At 39.5% G+C, this 23,467-nt stretch overlaps 1 protein-coding gene across 1 annotated transcript; it reads right to left on the bottom strand.

The window, feature by feature from the left end:
- Positions 1 to 544: 544 nt before the first annotated feature.
- On the bottom strand, positions 545 to 1,327 carry LOC124695729 (agamous-like MADS-box protein AGL80). Its single transcript, XM_047228546.1, has one exon. The coding sequence runs from the start codon at positions 1,325 to 1,327 to the stop codon at positions 545 to 547; it is 783 nt and encodes a 260-aa protein (XP_047084502.1).
- Positions 1,328 to 23,467: the final 22,140 nt, after the last annotated feature.

Genomic DNA, 23,467 nt, shown 5'->3' with positions numbered 1-23,467 from the left:
GTAACAAGGTTGCCAAACTTCCACCCATATATTATTGACGCAAATAATTCAAGTCACAACAACAAATGAAACCACCAAGTGCATCACTGGTCTAGGAGTAACAGTCACAACTCACCATGAGAAAATTTATGTATTATAGATTTAGTGGTAGTAGGATCAAGAAGTATTCATGAAAGGATGCAAACGCCAACAATTGGAATCACAAGACACAAAGGGTAGCTACTTATATCCCACACTGGAAAAAAAGTAGACATTACTCATATCGTCCATAAATCTCAAAGGATCTGCGATTCAAAGCGACCATTACAAGATGATAAAAAATGTTACCAAAAATGATAGATAACTATTCGGCCCATGGAACAGACGACCCGTGACTCCAACATGACATGGTTAGAGCAAACTAAGATAGGATAGGATCCTTTGGAAAAAAATTAAACTGGTGAAATAAATAAGATACAAATCGACAAGCGATCGAGATGATGCATGTAGTTGGCCATGCATGCCTTGTGGAGGGCCTTTCCTTCCTTGTGTAGGAGGGAAGAACTCAAAGATCTTGCATCAGTGACTTCCCATGGACACCCAGACCATCGTCCAAATCGAAGTTCGGAATCATCTCATCACCGTTGAAGCTAACATTGGAGGTGCCACCATCGCGGTTATCTTTGAAGCTACCATGGAAAAGAGAACCAATGGTCCCTCCTCTAGATCTCATCATGTCAATCCATCCCTCCTGGAGCTGGGATGGCTCTTTTCCTAGATTGATTGCTTCATGACCAATGATACCCATGCCGTTGGTGACAGTAGGAGACGGCACCTGCACATGAGAAGACTGATAGACTGATGGCTGATCTCGGATCTTTGCGATGCGTTCGCCAATGCTCTTGAGGAGAGCACGCACCTTCAAGTCAAGTTTTGTTAGATCCTCAATGGATAGCCCCATGAGGCCTGGGAAGTTCCCCGTCATGACCTTGTGCAGGAGGATCCTAATCTCATAATCTTCGCAGTCGCTCCTAGACTTCTGGATCTGGTTCTGAAGCTTGGCAATGCGCTGGATAAGGAAGGACTCCTGATCCATCGTCTTCTTGCACTGATTATGTTCTGGCATGTCCTTGAACCGGTTTAGGATGCCCACTGCCTCATCGTGGGATGGCGGGTACACATGTGGCACCAACTCACCCTCACCGTAGATAAGAACGCAGGCCTTAGCATCGCACAAGGTGGCCAACTCACCTGCCTTCTTCATCATGCCATTGCTACGCTTCTGGAAGGTGGCACGTCGGGTGGAGTTGTTGGGGATGTACTGGAGGTTCACCTTCTTGCGAGGCATTGCTGACCTCGATCAAGCAAGCATGCAACAAGAGGAGGAAACAACAAAGGAAAGTTGGTGGGTTTGGTGACTTGAATGTGAAGGGAGGGTGGGTTTATAGTGGAGGTCGGGGACTATGAGCTGGATACAGCTTGCCGAGAAATTTTAATATGGTAGGATATTACTATTACAGATATGCAGGGTATTTTATGATTTAGTGCTTATTAAAGTGATCAAATATCTAGCACATTCCACCCTGGCCGGGCTTTAATTGTGTAGATATGTTGCTTGTCGTACATTTACGACTTTTAAATTTCCCTTGATAAGATAACGAGGTGCTACCTACCATGATTAATGCATCATCACAATAAAGATTTTCTATAATGCAAAATATATATATGATCACAATCAATTAAGGGGTGGGGGTCGATAAATAGGACTTTCCCTACATATATTTATTGAAAGGACACAAATGCCGCCTAGAGGGAGGTGAATAGCCGGTTTAAAACTTTTACGATAATGTCTTGAACAAATACGAAATAAAACTAGCATTTATTTTGTCAACCACAAAACCTATGTAACTAGGGTTCACCTATGTACACCAAAAAACTATGATAAGCAAGATAAGCAACTATGTTATAGCAATATATATATAACTTTAAGCTCGAAGGCCATGACAAAGATGTCGGGTATAGACATGACCGAGGCACGAGGAGACGACGGTGTATCGCGAAGTTCACCTACTGTGAGTGCTACTATCCGTTGGAGCGGTGTGGAGGCACAAGGCTCCCCAAATGCCACGAAGGCCTCATCCTATTGTCCTTGAGCCCTCCCACCAAAAGAGAAGTTATCAATCCACTAGGTTCCTTGAGGGTGGTCACAAACCTGTAGAAAGCTTAATTGGGGAATCTCCGTAACTTAATTGGAGGCTCGCAAGAAATTGCCACAAAGTTCTCACGCCTGAGGAATCTCCACAACTCAATTGGAGGCCCTAAAAACACCACTAAGTCACAAAGCCATCTGGGTTCCAAAGACCAAGGGGAACAACCTGCGGGCACGAGCTCCCGCGAGATATACTACAAACTTTCTCTTGCGTGTATCACCGCAGAGAACTCAAACCGATGCACCAAATGCAATGGCAAGTACATCACTCTAAAATTACACCAAAGCTACAAAAGCTATGATGACCCACAAGTATAGGGGATCGCAACAGTCTTCGAGGGAAGTAAAACCCAATTTATTGATTCGACACAAGGGGAGCCAAAGAATATTTGTAAGCCTTAACAGCGGAGTTGTCAATTCAGCTGCACCTGCAAACAGACTTGCTCGCAATAGTTTATCAGTAGCAACAGTTTTATAGCAGTAGCAGTAGTGAAATATAAGCAGCAGTGTAATATAGACAAGAGTAGTGATTATAGTAAACAGCAGGATTAAAATACTGTAGGCATAGGAATGGATGAACGGGCGCTGCATGGATAAGATAACTCATGTAATAATCAAGACAAGGCATTTGCAGATAATAATAAAACAGTATCCAAGTACTAAATAACCATAGGCATGTGTTCCTTATATAGTCGTACGTGCTCGCAATGAGAAACTTGCACAACATCTTTTGTCCTACCAGCCGGTGGCAGCCGGGCCTCTAGGGAAACTACTTGTAATTAAGGTACTCCTTTTAATAGAGTACCGGAGCAAAGCATTAACACTCCGTGAACACATGTGATCCTCATATCACAGCCTTCCCCTCCGGTTGTCCCAATTTCTGTCACTTTGGGGCCTCGGGTTCCGGACAACAATATGTGTATACAACTTGCAGGTAAGATCATAAAACAATGAATATCATCATGAATCAATAACATGTTCAGATCTGAAATCATGGCACTCGGGCCCTAGTGACAAGCATTAAGCATAACAAGTTGCAACAATATCATAAAAGTACCAACAACGGATACTAGGCACCATGCCCTAACAATCTTATGGCTAATACATGAACAATCTCATCCAATCCCTACCATCCCCTTCAGCCTACAGCGAGGGATTTACTCACACATGGATGGAGGAAGCATGGATGGTTGATGGAGAGGCATCGGTGGCGATGATCTCCTCCAATTCCCCGTCCCGACAGGGTGACAGAACGGAGTCTCTGATCCCGAGATTGGGTTTCGCGACGGCGGCGGAGTTCTGGATGTCTTCTGGAAAATTGGTCGAACCCCTCGTGCGTTTTTAGGTCAAGGGCTTTAAGTAGTCCATAGGGGAGCGTCGGGGGCTGGCCGAGGCGGCGCCACCATAGGGCGGCGCGGCCCAGGGGCCCACCGCGCCGCCATGTGGTGTGCGCCCCTCGTGGCCCCCCTCCGTCTCGTCTTCTGGCTCCATAGGTCTTCTGTGAAAATAGGCCCATTGCAATTATTTTTGGGGATTTTCCTGAAAGTTGATTTTCTGCACAAAAATAAGACACCAGGGCAATTCTGCTGAAAACAGCGTTACTCCGTGTTAGTTGTATCCAAAATACAAAAATTAGAGGCAAAACAATGGCAAAAGTGTTAGGGAAAGTAGATACGTTTTGGACGTTTCAACTCCCCCCAAGCTTAGCTTATTGCTTGTCCACAAGCAATTTAGTTAACAATTGAGTGCGCGATAAAAGAACTTTCACGAACACATTTGCTCATATGATGTAAATATTCTCATTATATGGACGAGTACTTAGGCAATTCATAATAAGATAAATGCAAGTAAAGTCATCTAATAGTTATGTCAATCATGAAAAAGATACCAACAAACTAATAATAAGCATCATGAAACATATCTATCAGCAGGATTGCAATGCTCATAAAAAGATATTATAAAGTGGTATCTCGCTTTCCCGTATTTGTACAGCAAAACATAAATGACCAGGCACCTCTGAAATTCATGGAAAGACTAGAAGTAAATATTATCAAAGATAAAAGCATCAAAGTTATACCACAGTTAACCATATTCTGGGACAAACATATTACAGTAAGAATGACAATTATGCTCTCAAGAAGGTGCTCAAAGAAAGGATGGTGACTCAACATAAAAGTAAAAGATTGACCCTTCACAGAGGGAAGCAGGGATTAACATGTGCTAGAGATTTTCATTTTTAAAACTGAAGTAAAATTGTTTTAAGAGGTGTTTGTTGTTGTCAACGAATGGTAGTGGGCACTCTAACTACCTTGTCAACCAGACTTTCAAGAGCGTCTCCCATGAAGGACGTTATCTCTACCAGCAAGGTAAATCGTCCCTCTTCTATTTTGTTTACACATGTACTTTAGTTTCATTATGGATGACACTCCTCCCAACCTTTGCTTACACAAGCCATGGCTAACCGAATCCTCGGGTGCCTTCCAACATTCACATACAATGGAGGAGTGTCTATTTGAAAATTAAGTTGATTACTGATAAATCAGGGCAAAACATGTGAAGAGAATTATCGATGAAAGTTAATTAATTGGGGCTGGGCACCCCGTTGCCAGCTCTTTTTGCAAAATTATTGGATAAGCGGATGTGCCACTAGTCCATTGGTGAAAGTCTGTCAGGAGTAAATGAAAAGGTTGAAAGATGAAACACCATATACTTCCTCATGAGCTATAAAACATTGACACAAATTAAGAAGTACTTTGAAGGTTTTAAAGGTAGCACATGAAAATTTACTTGGAATGGTTTGAAATGCCATGCATAGGTATTTATGGTGGACACTTTGGAATAAATTGGTTTTCAGGGGTTTGGAAGCACGAGCAGCATTCCCGCTCAGTACAAGTGAAGGCTAGCAATAGACTGGAAAGCGACAATCAAGAGAGCAATTACCGTCATAATCATGCTTGCGACAAAATAAAATTAACGGAGGCATAAAAGTGATACAAGAACTCTGAAGCAAAGTAAATCATCGAGGCTTAATTGACTTTTGTTTTTCAGTCATATGCATGCGTGAGCATGTGCCAAGTCAATTCAAATGAATTATTCAGAGGAGGATACCACAATGTCATACCTATCTATGAATAAAACAATGCAAGCAAATATTTATGACATGCTACTCATTATTAATAATTGAAGCTAAACATGAGAGATCATGAACTACTAGACTTTCACTAAATGACATATACCTCACATGAACCAACTAAGCATGCTCACATGGATGAGTATATGTACAAAAATGAAAACAAATAGAGTTCATACCAGCCTCTCACCACAGTCGAGTTGTCGTAGATCGCCATTATTGCCTTTCACTTGTGTGGCTTGAATAATATGAAATGAAAACCAAGCTCCAACCACCGGAGACCGCTGAACTCCATAATAAAATTTACAAAACCGAAGAAGAACAACAAATATTTTTGGTGTTTTCGAATTGAAAACAAGAACGAAAGTAAAATCTTTTTGGATTTTCTTATAGCAAACCAACAATAGTAAATAAACCAAAATAGGAACAAGAAACCAAATAAACAAATGATAAAGAGAAAAAACAGAAATATTTTTGGTATTTTTGTGTTTTAGAAAAGAAACAAAGCAAAAACAAGAGAATGAAAACTAAAAGAGTCACACAAACACAAGGTGGCAGAAATCCGTCAAACTTGACAGCAGTACAGTAATCATTTTTTTCGAAAATCTTCTACTGTTCAACTCGAAAAGTGCTCAACTAATGAAAGTTAGATGATAACCTGGGGAACATGTAAAAAAATTGGCTGCTCAATATAACGTTCTGGCTATTTTTAGGATTTTTTTTAGTATCAGTCCAGAATCTGTTTTTTAGACAGCACTTCCCCAAATATCATCTTCCTCATATTAGAGGCAACTATCGGCACACAAATGAAATAAAAAGGTAAAAGTAAAGGTTACTACAGTAGTAACAACCTTCAAAAACTAAAATAAGAACCTACTGAAATAAAAATAACCGAAAGAGAAACAACCAAAAGAAGCGAAACAAGTATATACAAATGACCGACAATTGTAACATGCAATGAATGAGTGATGCCGGCATACCTCCCCCCAAGCTTAGGCTATTGGCCTAAGTGGAGATCAATCCCACGGTGCCCATGAGGTGGCACCTCCATAGTATGATTAAAAAGGAGCCTGTCCTTGGTACATGCTGGAGGACGCACCGGGATATGTGACAGTGTACCCGTCGGAGGGCTCGGCGTCCTCGGAGTCGTGCTGCTGGTGAAAGCCAAGTATCCTCAGCTGCTCATCCACCTCCTCCTTGGAACGCGACCACGGCTTCCTGCGAACACTGAACAAATCGGCCTGCGGCAAAGGGATTTCCCTCTCATCCCCGTCAATAAACAACATTCTATGGACAATATTTTCTAAATTAGAGTCAGTTGTGACAAATTGGTGACACTTCATAGCAGCAATATCAAGCTTAATAGGAGTTAATTTCTCATCACTAGGATCAATAGAAAAACCTAGATATGCAACAATACGTGAGGCAACAATTCCTCCATAAATAGGTCCCTTACTAGCTAAGCGACGAGCAATAAGAGAACCAAGATGATAAGGTGTACTTCCAGTAAGTGCAGCAACCAGAAAAGCAAGATGATAACTAGAAATGTTGCTAGTGTTCTCCCTACCAAGAATGCTAGTAGCAAGATAGTAAGTGAAATATCTAATAGCAGGGAGCTGAATGTTCCTTATCTTGCCGCGCTGAATGGTGCGGTTATCATCGTTGGTAACTTCTCGATAGAGTTCCGTCAAAGCTTTCGGGCGGTTCTCGATCTTCTTCGCTATACCTATAGGAGTAATATCTAATGCAGCACAAAAATCCTTCAACTTCATAGTAATAGGCATGTCATAAATCTTAAATTTAGCCGATGGTGTGAAGGATGAGTTGCTAAATTTAAAGCTTTCAACAAAGATTTTAGTTAGCCTGTAAAATTGATCACTCTCATCTTCCATATAGGTAGATAAGCCCACACTATTAATGAGAAACAACAAGTCATCAAGTAGCCCTGCATTATGCAAAAAGTCAATGCATGGAAAGGATGAAGCATTAGGAATCCCGTTGTCCTCATCATCTTCAAAGCTAGGTGCAATGACATCCTCATCATAGGATCGCCTAACTCGAGTGGCTGCCCTTGAAGGCCTTGCCGCTCTTGTCGTATCCCTCTCGAACACTTCTCCAAAGGTGTGGTTATGCATTTTCCTTTTCTGAAATTTTTCAACAATCATTATAAAAGTTGATTTTGAGACATATAAATGAGGGAAACTACTATAGGAACTTGATAGAGTACTAAACATGCATCAAAACTAATTTTTACAACTTAGAACAAGCATGCAAACTCACTTAACATGTCACCTACAGCAGCAAAATACTCAAGATATACTCAACCAAACAAAATTCTATTTGGATAAACGGAGGAGTCACATACCGGAGAACAAATACTCCAAATCTCAGCAGCAAAGATGGGCTGAGCAAGGAGATCAAAAATCTCGAGCAAGATTAGCAAGAAACTCGGGTTTGAACAATGGTGGTGTGTTTTCCCGTGAAAGAGAGCGGAGTGGTAGGTGGATGAGTGAGTGGAGGGCCAGGTGGGGCCCTCCCCACAGGGTGGCGCTCCCCCCATGCTGGCCGCACCAGCACATGGGGTGCAGCCCTAGGGTGCCCCACTGGTCAGCCCCAGGCACTCCCAGGTTGCATTTTGAAAAATAGGACCAGTGATATAATTTTTGTAAATTTTTGAAAACTTCGTAAAATGCACATTTCTGGGTGTTAAAATAACTATTACAGGGCAGAAAAAGATTTTCAAACTTCTAAACAACTAAAGCATCTTGCAAAACAAGTAGTACTACAGAAAGTAAACAAGTGTGGAGAAAGAAAGAAATGGTGTTTAGCTCTTCTATGCATATAAAATGTACTTGTTAACAAGGTTGATCAAGTCTTGCCACCAAATAAATTTTACATGACATAAGAAGAAATAAACCTCAAATCAATCATGTTACCTTATATTGTATTGATATGGATCCAATCATAATATTTTGATATCCTTGTTTATGCTCATATATAGGACAAGCAATAACTCCCACTTTGATAGTTCTCAAATTATAAATTGTATTAACTCCATATACTTTATCAATCCTCTTGGGAAAATAAACAGTATGCTCCTTGTCATCAACATTGAAAGTAACTTTTCCTTTATTGCAATCAATAACAGCCCCTGCAGGGTTAAGAAAAGGTCTTCCAAGAATAATAGACATATTATCATCTTCAGGCATTTCCAACACAACAAAATCAGTTAATATTAAGCAATTATTAGCAACTTGAACAGGAACATCCTCACATATACCAACAGGAACAACAGTAGATTTATCAGCCATTTGCAAAGATATATCATTTGGTATCAACTTATCTAAATAAAGGCTCTTGTAAAGAGAAAGAGGCATAACACTAACTCCTGCTCCCAAATCACATAGAGCAGTTCTAACATAATTATTCTTGATGGAACAAGGGATAGTCGGTATACCTGGGTCTCCCAGCTTCTTTGGAACCTTGCCATTGAAAGAGTAATTAGCAAGCATAGTGGAAATCTCCTCATTAGGAATTTTCCTTTTGTTAGAGATAATATCTTTCATATACTTTAAATAAGGAGGCAATTTAATAGCATCAGTCAAAGGGATTTGCAGGAACAAAGGTTTCATCCAATCACAAAATTTATTATAGTGTTCTTCCTCCTTTGATTTTAGTTTCTTAACGAGGAAAAGGCATTTTCTTTTGAACCCAAGGTTCTCTTTCATTACCATGTTTCTTAGCAATAAAATCTTCTTTAGTGTACTTTTTATTTTTAGCATGCTTTTCAGGTTCATCTTCAACCTCTTCTTTATCAGAAACTTCATTCTTATCATTATCTTTATCATGTTCATTACCACTTTCAGTTTCAGCATCAGAAATAGAAATACTATTAGGATCATTAACAGGCTCAGAGGATTCTACAACAGTTTTATGTTTCTTCTTCTTTTTCTTAGAAGGAGCGCTAGTTTCTTTAGTTCGTTGAGAATCTTGTTCAACTCTTTTGGGATGCCCCTCAGGATATAGAGGATCCTGAGTAGAAACACCGCCTCTAGTTGTTACTTCATAAGCATGTTTTTCTTTAGAAGTATTTCTTAACAAGTCATTTTGCACTTTAGTGAGTTGATCAATTTGAGTTTGAACCATATGAAAATGTTTAACAAGCATCTTAACATCATTGGAGGTTCTCTCCACAATATCATGCAATTTACTAATAGCTTGAGAATTTTCCATTAAATGATTCTCTACTCTCATATTAAAGTTATCTTGCTTAACAACATAATTATCAAATTCATCTAAACATTGATCAGGAGGTTCTGAGTAAGGAATATCTCCTTTATCAAAGCATTGAAGAGAATGTACCTCAATCGTGGATGAAGGGGGAGTTATCTTACATAAATCTTCTATGGGGGGTAAATTCTTCACATCTTCAGATTTAATACCTTTCTCTTTAAGAGATTTCTTGGCTTCCCTCATATCTTCATCATTTAATTCAATCATACCCATCTCCGTCAATATTGGTGTTGGGGTTGGTTCAGGTGTAGTCCAATCATCATGATTTTGGCTTATTCTAGCCATTAATTCTTTAGCTTTGTCTGGAGTTCTTTTCCTGAAAACACAACCAGCACAACTATCCAGGTATGCCCTAGACTCAATGGTTAGTCCACTATAAAATATATCAAGTAAGTCATGCTTTTCCAAATCATGTCCAGGCCGAGCTCTAAGAAGAGAGCAAAGCCTTGCCCAAGCTTCAGGAAATTTCTCTCCATCTTCCTGGTCAAAACTATAAATTTTCTGCAAAGCAATATGTTGAGCACTAGCAGGAAAATACTTCCGAAAGAAAACATCAAGCAAACCATTTGGACTATCAATAGAATCAGGAGGCAAACTATTATACCAACTTTTAGCATCATCCTTTAATGAGAAAGGAAAAATTTTAGCAACAAAATAAGTACGCTTCTTGGTATCATCAGAAAACAAGCTACTCAAAGTAGAAAGCTCAATCATGTGCTCTACAGCACTTTCTTTTTCAGTACCACAAAAAGGTGTTTTCTAAACAATAGATATATGAGATAAATCAAGAGAAAAATCATAATCCTTATCCTTAATGTTTATAGGAGATGTGGCAAATTTAGGATCAGGAGACAGTTTATATCTAACAGCACGTTGTGCAAGAAGCTTTTTAATATTACTTGCACCGGTAGTAGCATTACATTTATCAATAAAATCATCATCAAGTTCCACATAATCTTCATCAAGATCATCACTAGAGTGTTCAACGGACTCAGGTGAATTAACAGGTGTAACAGTATTTTCATTAGGAATTTCAGTATTTTCAATTTGTCTAGACCTAGCAATTGTAGCATCTAGAAAAGGACCTAATGAACCATTATCATCAAGCATAGTAGAAGCATCATTAAAATTATAAGAGGAATTTTCAGATTCAGCGGAAGTACCAGCATGTGAAGCTTGTGGTGGTGAAACAAGTTGACTTATCACAGATGGTGAATCAAGAGCAGCAGAGGTACTCAGAGTTGTACCTTTTCTTGTAGTGGATGGTAATATAGCGACTTTAGCATCGCGAGGTTTACCCATGATGGAGGATTTGCAGCGAACAATATCAATTCAGGTGAACTTGCAAATAAAGCTATGCTCCCCGGCAACAACGCCAGAAAATAGTCTTGATGACCCACAAGCATAGGGGATCACAACAGTCTTCGATGGAAGTAAAACCCAATTTATTTATTCGACACAAGGGGAGCCAAAGAATATTTGTAAGCCTTAACAGCGGAGTTGTCAATTCAGCTGCACCTGGAAACAGACTTGCTCGCAATAGTTTATCAGTAGCAACAGTTTTATAGCAGTAGCAGTAGTGAAATATAAGCAACAGTGTAATAAAGACAGCAGTAGTGATTATAGTAAACAGCAGGATTAAAATATTGTAGGCATAGGGATGGATGAACGGGCGCTGCATGGATAAGATAAATCATGTAATAATCAAGACAAGGCATTTGCATATAATAATAAAATAGTATCCAAGTACTAAATAACCATAGGCATGTGTTCCGTATATAGTCGTACGTGATCGCAATGAGAAACTTGCACAACATCTTTTGTCCTACCAGCCGGTGGCAGCCGGGCCTCTAGGGAAACTACTGGTAATTAAGGTACTCCTTTTAATAGAGTACCGGAGCAAAGCATTAACACTTCGTGAACACATGTGATCCTCATATCACAACCTTCCCCTCCGGTTGTCCCAATTTCTGTCACTTTGGAGCCTCGGGTTCCGGACAGCAATATGTGTATACAACTTGCAAGTAAGATCATAAAACAATGAATATCATCATGAATCAATAACATGTTCAGATCTGAAATCATGGCACTCGGGCCCTAGTGACAAGCATTAAGCATAACAAGTTGCAACAATATCATAAAAGTACCAACAACGGATACTAGGCACCATGCCCTAACAATCTTATGGCTATTACATGAACAATCTCATCCAATCCCTACCATCCCCTTCAGCCTACATCGAGGGATTTACTCACACATGGATGGGGGAAGCATGGATGGTTGATGGAGAGGCGTCGGTGGCGATGATGGCGATGATCTCCTCCAATTCCCCGTCCCGGCAGGGTGCCAGAACAAAGTTTCTGATCCCGAGATTGGGTTTCACGACGGCGGCGGAGTTCTGGATGTTTTCTGGAAAATTGGTCGAACCCCCCGTGCGTTTTTAGGTTAAGGGCTTTAAGTAGTCCAGAGGGGAGCGTCGGGGGCTGGCCGAGGCGGCGCCACCATAGGGCGGCGCGGCCTAGGGGCCCACCGCGCCGCCATGTGGTGTGCGCCCCTCGTGGCCCCCCTCCGTCTCGTCTTCTGGCTCCGTAGGTCTTCTGTGAAAATAGGCGCATTGCAATTATTTCTGGGGATTTTCCTGAAAGTTGATTTCTGCACAAAAATAAGACACCAGGGCAATTCTGCTGAAAACATCGTTAGTCCGTGTTAGTTGTATCCAAAATACACAAATTAGAGGCAAAACAATAGCAAAAGTGTTCGGGAAAGTAGATACGTTTTGGACGTATCAAGCTATTGGGACAATAAAGAGAGGAAGACAAAGGACGATAACAACAAATCTCTCCAAGATCTAGATATGTGGATTAATCCCTCATCAAGAGGGGATTTTGACTGGTAGGGTTGTAGATCTTGATATCCTCTCCCTCTTTTCCCTCAAATAGGTGCAATAATTAATAATGGACCGACTGAAGATAAATGAAGCTCTCACAAAGTCAAAAATGGTGGGGAGCAAAGGGGAGAAGCATCAACCAATCCAAGGGGGGATAAGGGGGCCTTTTATAGCCCCTCCCCCCACCATGACCACAAAATTATACGACCATTTCAGGCACTTAACACACAGAGTTTGGCCTGGAGGCCCGCGGACTCGAAACCCCCATAAGGAGAGAAAGGCACGCTTTGAAATAGAGAAAACTGGGAAAGACATAAGCTGTGGAAACTTAAACGACCATAACTAGAGCATCCATGCTCTGATTTTTTTGATCTTGAGCTTGTTTCAAAGCTAGAAACAAGCTCTACAAGATAATGCATACAACCATAATATTACATCAAGGGAGGATAAAAACAAATGAAGAATGGTTCAACATATCTATAAGAGACAAACCGGTAAAACCTCCAACATCGAAAAATGCAACAACTTGACTTAGGAAAGTATGATGTAGGTGAAACCAATTTTGGTAGAAAGATGATGAAAGAGGTACCCAACAAAGAGTGAAAATATTAAAAACAAATGGGGTAGATTTTCCATGAATTTAGAGGTGAAACCTCTCAATACGAAGAACCGGGGAAAACTTCAATATAAAGAACACAACAAGTATTTCATGCAGAATCCATTTTTGATGAACTAGAGATTGTCATGAGAATAAGGACACGCTCTAAAACACCATATGGATAATATAAAAATAAAAAACAAGAAATATGATGTAAGGACGCAAAGGGATTTGAGATCTCTACAAATGATACGATCAAGTTACTCACTCGAGGGCCCTCTTTATAGTAAGGCTAACTATTCTATCAACCGGTCTCCTGACTACACCGCGAGAATGAAAAGATACAAACCCTATCAAGAGAAAACCTTAACCTTGCACATTCCACCTGAGCTAGATGATGACGATCTTGACCGCAATAAGATGGAATGCCTTTCTCTGTTGTGCTTGCTTGATGAAGTCTTGTGGTCTCCCCCGTACTCCACTATTGGAGAGCTTCTTCTTTGGCTCATTTTCATATATCCATGATCACCATATTGGTGGGAAGCTTCAAGCATATGATCTCTTCAAGATGGCTCATCTTGAACTTGCACACCATTTGTTGTTTCTTCCTTATGTTGATGTCTTGAAGATACACATGATAGCTCATTACATCTTCTTCTTCAAGACATACTTGACACTTAATCTTCTTAATTTTGTTGTTCTTTCAATCTTTAAGCCAACACATGGTTAAAGCATTGCCTATGGATAAATCCTACAAGTATAACCCAATACAAACATAAGTCCATATGGATTGTCATTACTTACCAAAACCACACATGTGGGATCCACACAATTACCAATCTCTCCCATTTTGGTAATTGATGACAATCTCTTTGAAATGGTTTATATAAGGAATTTAAGAAATAAACAAGTTGAATACATAGAGAAAACTCCACCATAATATATGCACGTGTAAATGAACTTGAATTGCAATCAAACCCTAGTGGAGTTTCCTATAAATATTCAACCATGCAATACAGCAATATGCAAAGAGACAAAGGAATATTCTTAGGAACAACCCCAAAATCATATAAATCAACTCCCTTAGACCCTCGAAACGTATCCCCCATTGGCACCAATTGCCGAATGGGTGAAAAATTCAGAAGGCAATATAGTGAGAGTTCTCCATAAGGTGTGCATTTCTAATAATGTGAGTGGAATCAAATGCACATGTCCAATGACGAATACTTGGATGGATTCAAGCTATATTGAGGATCAAAGGTTGCAAAAATATAACAAGGCGAAGGAACTTCAGCAAATGAAGCAAGCAACCAAGTGAACCAAAAATAAGATACCAAATCAAACATGGATATTATGATAAGATCAAGAAGAGTGCTCTGAATAATATGATAAATCTCCCCAAGGTTTATGCAAAAAGTAGACAATTTGCATTGGAGTATAAGGTACACAAACATGAATCATAACTCCCATAATTTCATTCAAAACAAAAGATACCAAGTGAAATATAATATTATAATCACTGCAAAAAAGTGCTTAAATAAAATGAGGAAGCTCCCCAAGATACGTGCACACATTATAATGGTGTATATGAATACAATGTGCACAACATGTACTCCTCACTCTATAATTACCATATAAAATACACTAAAATACAATAGATCATTGGTAAGAAATTAAGCTTAACACTTGCACCAAACAAATGGTTGAGCAGCAAGCAAGAGATATCATAATAAAAGGCTCAACCAAAGGATGTGTGAGAGGCATGGCCAATCATATTATAAGACTATGAGACATGAGCATCAACATAGTATTTGATGAAAGATATTGCTTAGCATGACCAAACAACACACAACAAATAAAGAAGATATCAAATGGAGATGTATCATCTCTTATGTATATAAGTTTCTCTAATTAGACACTATCACGAAGATATTTATCCACAAAGAAACATGCATGTATACACAAAATAGATACTAAAGCACGAAGTAGAAGACATCACAAATATCAACAAGAGAAAGAAGATAGTTGGGATGGTTTGAAAAAATGAACAAGTATTAAAAAGAAAGGATACCAAAATAAAGAGCTCAATTTGTACTTTCATCAATATTGCACATGTGAGAAACTTGAGAAATTGATATGCAATAAAATTTCTAGATAGACATATTTGGGATGGGTGAATCATGAATTTTTTTTATATATACTTCCCAACATATGCACTCATCTCAATTTACTCACATTTGCAATAAAAAGGTTTCATTAAGACCTTTGCAAAAAAGAATAACATTTGCAAATAAAGAGTTTCATGCCAAGATGCAACCACAAGGTTGGATACAAGAAAATAATGAATGAAGTAAATACTTGTTACCGAGATAGCATTGGTGTGATGTACTAGATATGAGTTTTTAAATCATCATAGCTTGTCTTCAAAAATTATTTGGCCATGACTTCTTCATTTAAGAATGACACAAGCATCTAAGGTTTCTCCATGTACCTAAAACAAAATCCAAGTACAAGATAGTCCCCAAACTAATTGGGTATGAAGTAGTTAGAGACACTAAAACATATAGGAGAAACTCTACATAAATATGTGGATAGATATGAAATGGAGTTTCATGCATATCTTAGCCGATTTAGAATATGTTGGAGTTTGCCCTATATATTGGAACAAAGAAAGCAATGCATGCCATAAGATATACATATAGTAAATGTGCATGCACAAGACTTTCAAGAACCAAAAGGAGATACAATTTGGACAAAATACCAAATGAACCAAGATGGCATAGAAAGACGCAACAGAAGAAATGGTTGTCCGAATTATATAACATAATCAAATAAAAACAAGATTGATTCCAAAGTTCAACAAGTGATCAAGACAAAAACCAAAGAGAAGAAAGTATTAATAAAACACACATGCTCAAAGGCATATCTCATATTAAGAAGTTATATCAAGGAATGAGATAACCAACTCCCAAAGAGAGCAAGATTCTAACAAATAAACCAAATCCTCACACTTTTCATGACAACAGAGAGTACCGAAAAGAAATAGTTTGTCTTCCCAAACACAAACACTTGAAACAAGAGATGTGATGATAGGATCGTCAATAAATTGTTCTAGCAAATATAGGAGAGCTCCCCCAAAATTAGTGCATTATTTAGGATTTTTCATTTGAATACAAAATGCACACATGTAAGTGTTGGGTGTTGCAGCAGAAAACAAAAAATCTAATTTTAACACGAACCCTAATACGCTCAAGATCTATCTATGTAGTAATGCAGTAACAGATGTGATATCGGCAACGTACACTCATAGACCGATAACGGTTAATTTCCGCTAGAACATGGATGATGTAGATGAACAGTCATCGCCGACCTCAGTGTCGTGAAGTCCTCTCCGCGACGTCGAGTATCGCAGGTGCAGCACCTTGTAGTTTCACACACATTTGGTGCTCAACGACGCTCCTGGCTCCGATCTAGCGAAGTTGCGGAAGTATATATTCTGGATCTTGATCCTGACAGCGCTCTCGCATACCAGGTGGAGTTGTCTCCGCCTGATCCGGATTATGGATTGTAGTATGGTAAGATTTTTCCCTAGAAGACATATGTTTAATCGAACCTTGGGAAGCACTACTAAATGGTTATGAAGGAAACATCTACAAGACTTGCTAGTGTATTTTATCTTCAGTTTATAGGGCCTATCTAGTTTACTTTTAAGGGGTTTTTGTCCAATGATGGAAATAGGCCTGGGTTAAGGTTTCACCTGCTGCTATGCATACATATAAATAATGCTCATATGTGTAACAAATAAAATAGAGAAAAGAGATTTGTGAGTAGCACATCCGTAAAAAGCATTGCCCCTAAAGCCAGAGGTGAGAAGAGCCTAATGGTCCAACCATTGTCCTCACAACCACAAACAACAACATATTTTAAGTGAATACATACCAAAGCCTTAAGCTACATGACCGTGCTATGATCCCGAATGAATCACTAAACATGTACCATTACTTTCCCCTTTTTCTGTCACTGAGGTTTCACGGTAGCACACCATTCTCCACTCATCCCACCTCTTCCCTTGATCGACTCGAATGATATGGGTACCTGCAGATCATCAAGACGAGGAAAAGAGACAAGGACACAAGCTCGCAAAACTCATATTCAATCCTTACACATAACATAAGATTAGATGCACATGAAGGCTGCGAAGATTCACCCCAACCCGCAGGCCGTGAGGACTACTTACACAAAATATCAAGATCAAATACAAAGATAGAAATCATTGTGCGAAATACTTAGATTGAAATCACATTATTCTTACAATGGTCACCACTTCTCAAGGAGATCTCTATTACAATGGTGATGGCTATGGCTATGGAGGAGATGGGAGATGGAATGGATGAACTATGGCGATGGATCTCCTTCGGTGTGTTGCAGATGGATCTGGTGGATGACGACTCTGTTTTGCAATGAATGGCTCTCTTTTCAGCGTTAGTCCCTTCACGACTTTTATAGTGTTTGACCTCGGGAACGCAGCTGCGGGTGGTACGGGCGGACGGTACGAGCGGGGCTTGCCCGTACCGATTCCTGTTAAAGCCCCTGGAACTGCCTTTCCGAGAGTAGTCAACTTTTCCATGCTCCTGACACAATTTTATTCAGTAATTGCAGGTCCATTTGCCATTATGACGTGATATCCTGCACAACATCAGAAAATAGAAGAGATTGTACATCTTTTCAATGATTAGGAATTAGTTGAGAGGTAAAATTAGTCAATTTCTTGACTTAGCTAAGGGTTTAAGCACGAGAAAAATATGGCGTATTCCACAGCCATCAACTTCCCCAAGCATAAACTTGATTGTCCTTGAGCAAGAAACAAAGAACCATAAGGAACTTGGCGTTTAAACCAAAACAACGAGAAAGTAAAGTCACTTACAAGTGGTAGCCTTATGAGTTCATCACTTCTTCCATTCGAAAGCTTAGCATAGTTAGAGAAGTGCCAAGAATATAATACAAGCATTGGTAACTCGAGGCAATCACAATAAAGATTATAAGTATGAATAGCCAGTTGTAGAAACAATCACTCTAGCTTAAGTAGTTAACTCTCAGTTTGCCAAGGAACACTGGAATTTTATTATCATCAAATTAAGTATGAGCATTCATGTCTAAAGATGTATAAGCAAGAAGTATCTAATTACGCCCACATCAATCGGTCAAGGATGTCAAAACACTTACTATCCATTCATTGCCTTTCAAGAATATAATCATCTAATAGTAGCAAGTCCATGCCAAGACATGATAAGTGATATCTTTCAGATTGCTTTAACAATTTCCAAGTAAAAAATCATGAATGACTTTGTAGGATTGTGACAATCATGGGGCCAGTGGTGCTAGTAGCCTAAGAGTGTGTGCAACAGTCACGTTGACACGCATAAAGCAATATCCGACACTAAAGCATATGTTTACACACATAAAGAAATATCTCAAATTTATATACAACCTTACATCTTGGCATGAATCTCAGCTACCACTAGACTTCAATTCCATCAAAAAAACTCCTCTCAAGAGTGCTATCAAGTCTATCACAACATTTATGGAGTTAAGTATCTTCAAAGTTAAATTCTTAAGACAATGGGTCATCATACAAGTCATAATTTTAAGACTTCTTCTTGTTGTATTTGTTTGGCAATATTATTTCCAAGTTAAGACTAGGTTAACTAGATGAACTAGAGTAAGAACTTTCACAATTAACTAAGCATATCGTCGTTGCCTATTCGAAGGTACCCTGGAGGAGGGATCCTCATGAAGGAGGAAGAAGTAGGGGCCATTGGGCGGAGTGGTAACGGGACGGTGGTACGCGATTTACCCAGCTTTGGAACATGATGCATGATGGCAGGGCCTACCGCTGCTTGTCTGGAATTATCTGGGCGCTTTGATGTTGTTACAATGAGTTGTGTTTATGCCTCTAGGGCTCCCGAATCCGGCTTATAAAGGCATCAAGATCTAGGGTTTCTATGGAGAGTCCTAGCCGGAATACAATCTCGCCTAACTACGGAACATTACATTGCCGTGCACGTCAAGGATCCGCCTTATTCCTAATATGTCATACTGGATCCGGCTACCTTTGATGGGCCATGCCGGATCCGACTCCAGATGTATGTTGGTTAGGATCCGGTTCTTGTTCCTAGGCTGGACTTCCTCCATATTGATCAACAACAACTGGGCCGCCCGATGGGCCGCATGCCACCATCACCATCTGTGGGCCACCCAGGCTTGCCGGATCTAGGCACTGTCGATGGTACACCCATGAAGTATACCCACAACAGTAGCCCCTAGAGTTCTCCGAGGATAACCATGTACTCCACCTTGCTCGAGCCATTGAAATCTCCAGCTAACTTCCCGGAAGTCTGGGAAATCTTGAAGAACTCTGACTTCATGAAACTACTTTCTAGCTTATATGCCGGAGAGTCATTTATCCTACGGGACTTCATCCATCGACCAAAATTTTCAAAATTGGTGTCCAGATTACTTTCTCGCAGAAAACTCACTAAGTATTGATACATCTCAAACGTATCTATAATTTTTGATGCTCCATGCTTGTTTTACACAAATTCATATATGTTTTGCTCATACTTCGTTGCACTTTTATACATTTTCCGGCTCTAACCTATTGATAAGATGCCACAATGCCAGTTCTCTGTTTTCTGCTGTTTTTATTTCAGAAAAGTTGCACGGGAAATATTCTCGGAATTGGACGAAACAAAAGCCGAAGTCAATATTTTTCCGTAACGAAGACAAAGTCTAGAGGGGAGTCGAAAGGGCAGCAGGGTGGCCACGCCAGCCCTAGGCGCGACCTAGCCCTGGCCCGCGCCTAGGGGTGGTGTGGGGCCACCTGGCCTCCACCGATCTCTACATTCCGCCTATAAGAAGCCTCCCGATGCGTGAACCCTAAATCAATCGGCCTCCATCCATGAAAAGTTACGTAGCTCCGCCGCCGTCGCATACAAGATTAGGGGGATAGAAGTCTCAGTTTCGGCACCCTGTCGGGACGGGGAATTTCCCCCGGAGCCATCTCCATCGACTCCACCGCCATCTCCATCGTCATTGCTGACTCCCGTGATGAGGAGTGAGTAGTTCTCCCCCGAGGCTGAGGGCTTTACTGGTAGCTATGTGGTCTATCTATATCTCCATGTATGATCTTTATGTGATCATGAGCTTTGTAATCTAGTTGAATAAGTAGATGTTATGCTTCAACTATTGTGCTACTCAAGAGGTTTTATTATGTGATCTCAGGGGACACCTTGTCCAACGGCATGAAGGTGACAGTGTGCACATCGTGTTTGTTTCTTATGCTTAATTTATAGAAATACTTATGAATTGGGGTGACTAGTTAGTACCATCTTTGTATGCTCAAAGTGACAGCGTTGGGTGTCCATAGATTGGGAATGCGAACTTTAAGGAATGCTTATGCAGACCTACACAATGAATTTGTGTTTATTATCAAACTGGAGAGTGGTTCAAGAGTAGCGTAGTGAAGTGATAATATCTATGTATTCAATTATGGTATCATTGTTGAGAGTGTCCACTTGTGAAAGTATGATCCCTAGGCCTTGTTTCCAAGCATCAAAACACCGTTTACAACCAGTTCTGCTACATGTTTGCCTGCTGTCATTTTTATTTCAGATTGCAATTACTACTTACAATCATCCATATTACTTGTATTTCACTAGCTCTTCGCTGAATTAGTGCACCTATACACCTTACAAGTGTATTGGGTGTGTGGGACACACGATACTTCTTGTATCGTAATTGCAGGGTTGCTTGAGAGGGATATCTTTGACCTCTACCTCCCTGAGTTCGATAAACCTTGGGTGACCCACTTAAGGGAAACTTGTTGTTGTTCTACAAACCTCTCCACTTGGAGGCCCAACACTGTCTACAAGAATAGAAGTGTGCGTAGACATCAAGCTCTTTTCTAGCGCCGTTGCCGGGGAGGTAAGGTAAAAGGTACTCACATCCTCTAGCTACTAAGTTTACTAGTTGCTGGTGAGTGCTCGAAGTTATTTCGTTTAGATTTTGGAATTATATTTTTTGTTTCTTTTTTTAAATTTCATTAGTTAGGCTTAATGGAAAACAACAACAAAATTAGAGAGCTTTATAGTATTTATCTTGAGTTAGGACATGAGGTGTTTGAAGAGAAAATTAAACAACCTATGGAACTTTACTTGCATGCTGGTACCAATGTTATTAGTATGAATTCTTTGAATACCATTATTGCTAATGCTATGGAAAATTCTAAACTTGGGGATGCTCGTTTTTATGAAAATAATCTTTTTAGTTCCCCAGCTTTTGAGGAGGAAATTTGCTATGATGATACTATGCCTCCAATATATGATGATTACAATGATGATTATGCTATTTTCAGTCCACCTACTATTGAGGATAAAAATAATTATGATTACAATATGCCTCCTATATTTGATGATTATGGTGATGAGAATAATAATGATAGCTATTTTGTCGAATTTTCTCCCACTATAGTTAATAAGAATGACTATGCTTATGTTGGGAGTAGTAATTATTTTATGCATGTGGCTCATGATAAGAATGTTTTATTTGATAGTTATATTGTTGAGTTTATTCATGATGCTACTGAAAGTTATTATGAGAGAGGAAAATATGGTTTTAGAAGTTTTCATGTTACTAAAACACCTCTCCATATGCTGAAAGTATTGAAGTTGCTATTGTTTTATTTTCCTATGCTTGTTACTTTATTCTTTTTGGATTTATTTGTCTACAAGATTCCTATTCATAGGAATTGGGTTAGACTTAAATGTGTTTTGAATTTTCTTATTGATGCTCTCTTTTACTTGAATTCATATTTCTTATGTGATCATCTTCTCTTATTACTGAGTCTAGCTGAACGGCGTTAAAGAAAAGCGCTTATGGAAGACAACCCACTGTTTTATTTATTTAATTTTTATTTTATGTTGAGTCTTGGAAGTTATTACCTATGTAATAACCTTTCCTTATGATTTTTATTTCGTTTTTGTTCCAAGGATAGCCTCTAATAGAAAGAAAGTAAGATTTGGGGAAGTTGCTGCCCTGAAAACAGATTCTGTGATGTCACCATAAAAATTCGTATAAACAGCCACAATGGAATTTTGAGCTGCCACATTTTGTGCATATGCCCCAGGTTATTTTCTACCTTTTGTTAGTTGAATAATTTTCTATTTGAGCAACAAAAGATTTTCGAAAAAATCGATCTTTACCTGCTGTTCTGTTTTGACAGATTTCTGCCACTATTTGCATTTGCCTCTTAATCTCTTTCTTTTTGAGTTATTTTGATAAAAGAGCTTTTTGAAGAGTTGCTACAGTAGATACCAATTTAATATATGTTTTATATATGTTAGAACTGAACCCAAGTGGATTTATTATTTTGATTGTACTAATGCTGCTAATAAAGAATTGTGTGAAGTTTTGTATGAAGGAACTTTTCAAGTGTAGGGAGAGAAGAATGATGTAATGAGATGAAGTATGGACAAAAGCTCAAGCTTGGGGATGTCCCTACACCCTAATAATTATCCAAGAGGTACAAGCGTCAAAGCTTAATGTGGTGACCCTGCATACCACTGCATGTTGTAGTATGCCAGTCGTTGATATAACATTCACGAAGTACCATTCCGCAAATATTACATCCCTCAGAGTAGTACAACAGAACATAGCAGGTCCATAACTCATTCATTTATTATCACAAGCATAATGTACATATCATCTCGGAGCTCCTCTTGGGTCCTAAGAGGGATACTCCTGGGTTCGAGGTGAACCCATCTTAGCTTACAATATAGAAGTCTTACTAGGTGGTACATTTATTCCCTCGAGCAGCTAAGTACTAAGAGTTCGTACTGCTCGGATACTACTACTACTCGGTTATTCTAAACTTAATCTCCTCCGGAACCCTCCCCGGTTCCGTAGACTATAAGGTAGTCTACGCCTTCAACACCTCCAGAGAGGTCTGGTTCTTCATAGCCGATGATGTCGGCTCCTTCAGGGTTGTCACTGTCCTCCTCCAGATGGTTCAGACAATCTAAGCAGGGGATTTAAGAGTGGGATGAGTACGAGCGTACTCAACAAGTTCATTATAGAAAAGAGGTGTTTAATGCACTAGCTACGGTATTAGACCAGAAAGTCTAATACCAATGCAAGTTTTGATAAACATTTCTTCAAGAGGTTGATTTTATTTCAAAGAACTATGTCCGTCAGCCTTTGATAAAATAGCTTGATGTCTACGCCCCCTCCTTTTCCTGTAGACAGTGTTGGGCCTCCAAGAGCAGAGGTTTGTAGAACAGCAGCAAGTTTTCCCTTAAGTGGATCACCCAAGGT

Source organism: Lolium rigidum, chromosome 3 (assembly GCF_022539505.1).
Source record: "Lolium rigidum isolate FL_2022 chromosome 3, APGP_CSIRO_Lrig_0.1, whole genome shotgun sequence".
Lineage (NCBI taxonomy): Eukaryota > Viridiplantae > Streptophyta > Magnoliopsida > Poales > Poaceae > Lolium > Lolium rigidum.
Note: the sequence above shows the minus strand (reverse complement) of the source record. Positions and strands in the feature narration are given on the sequence as shown.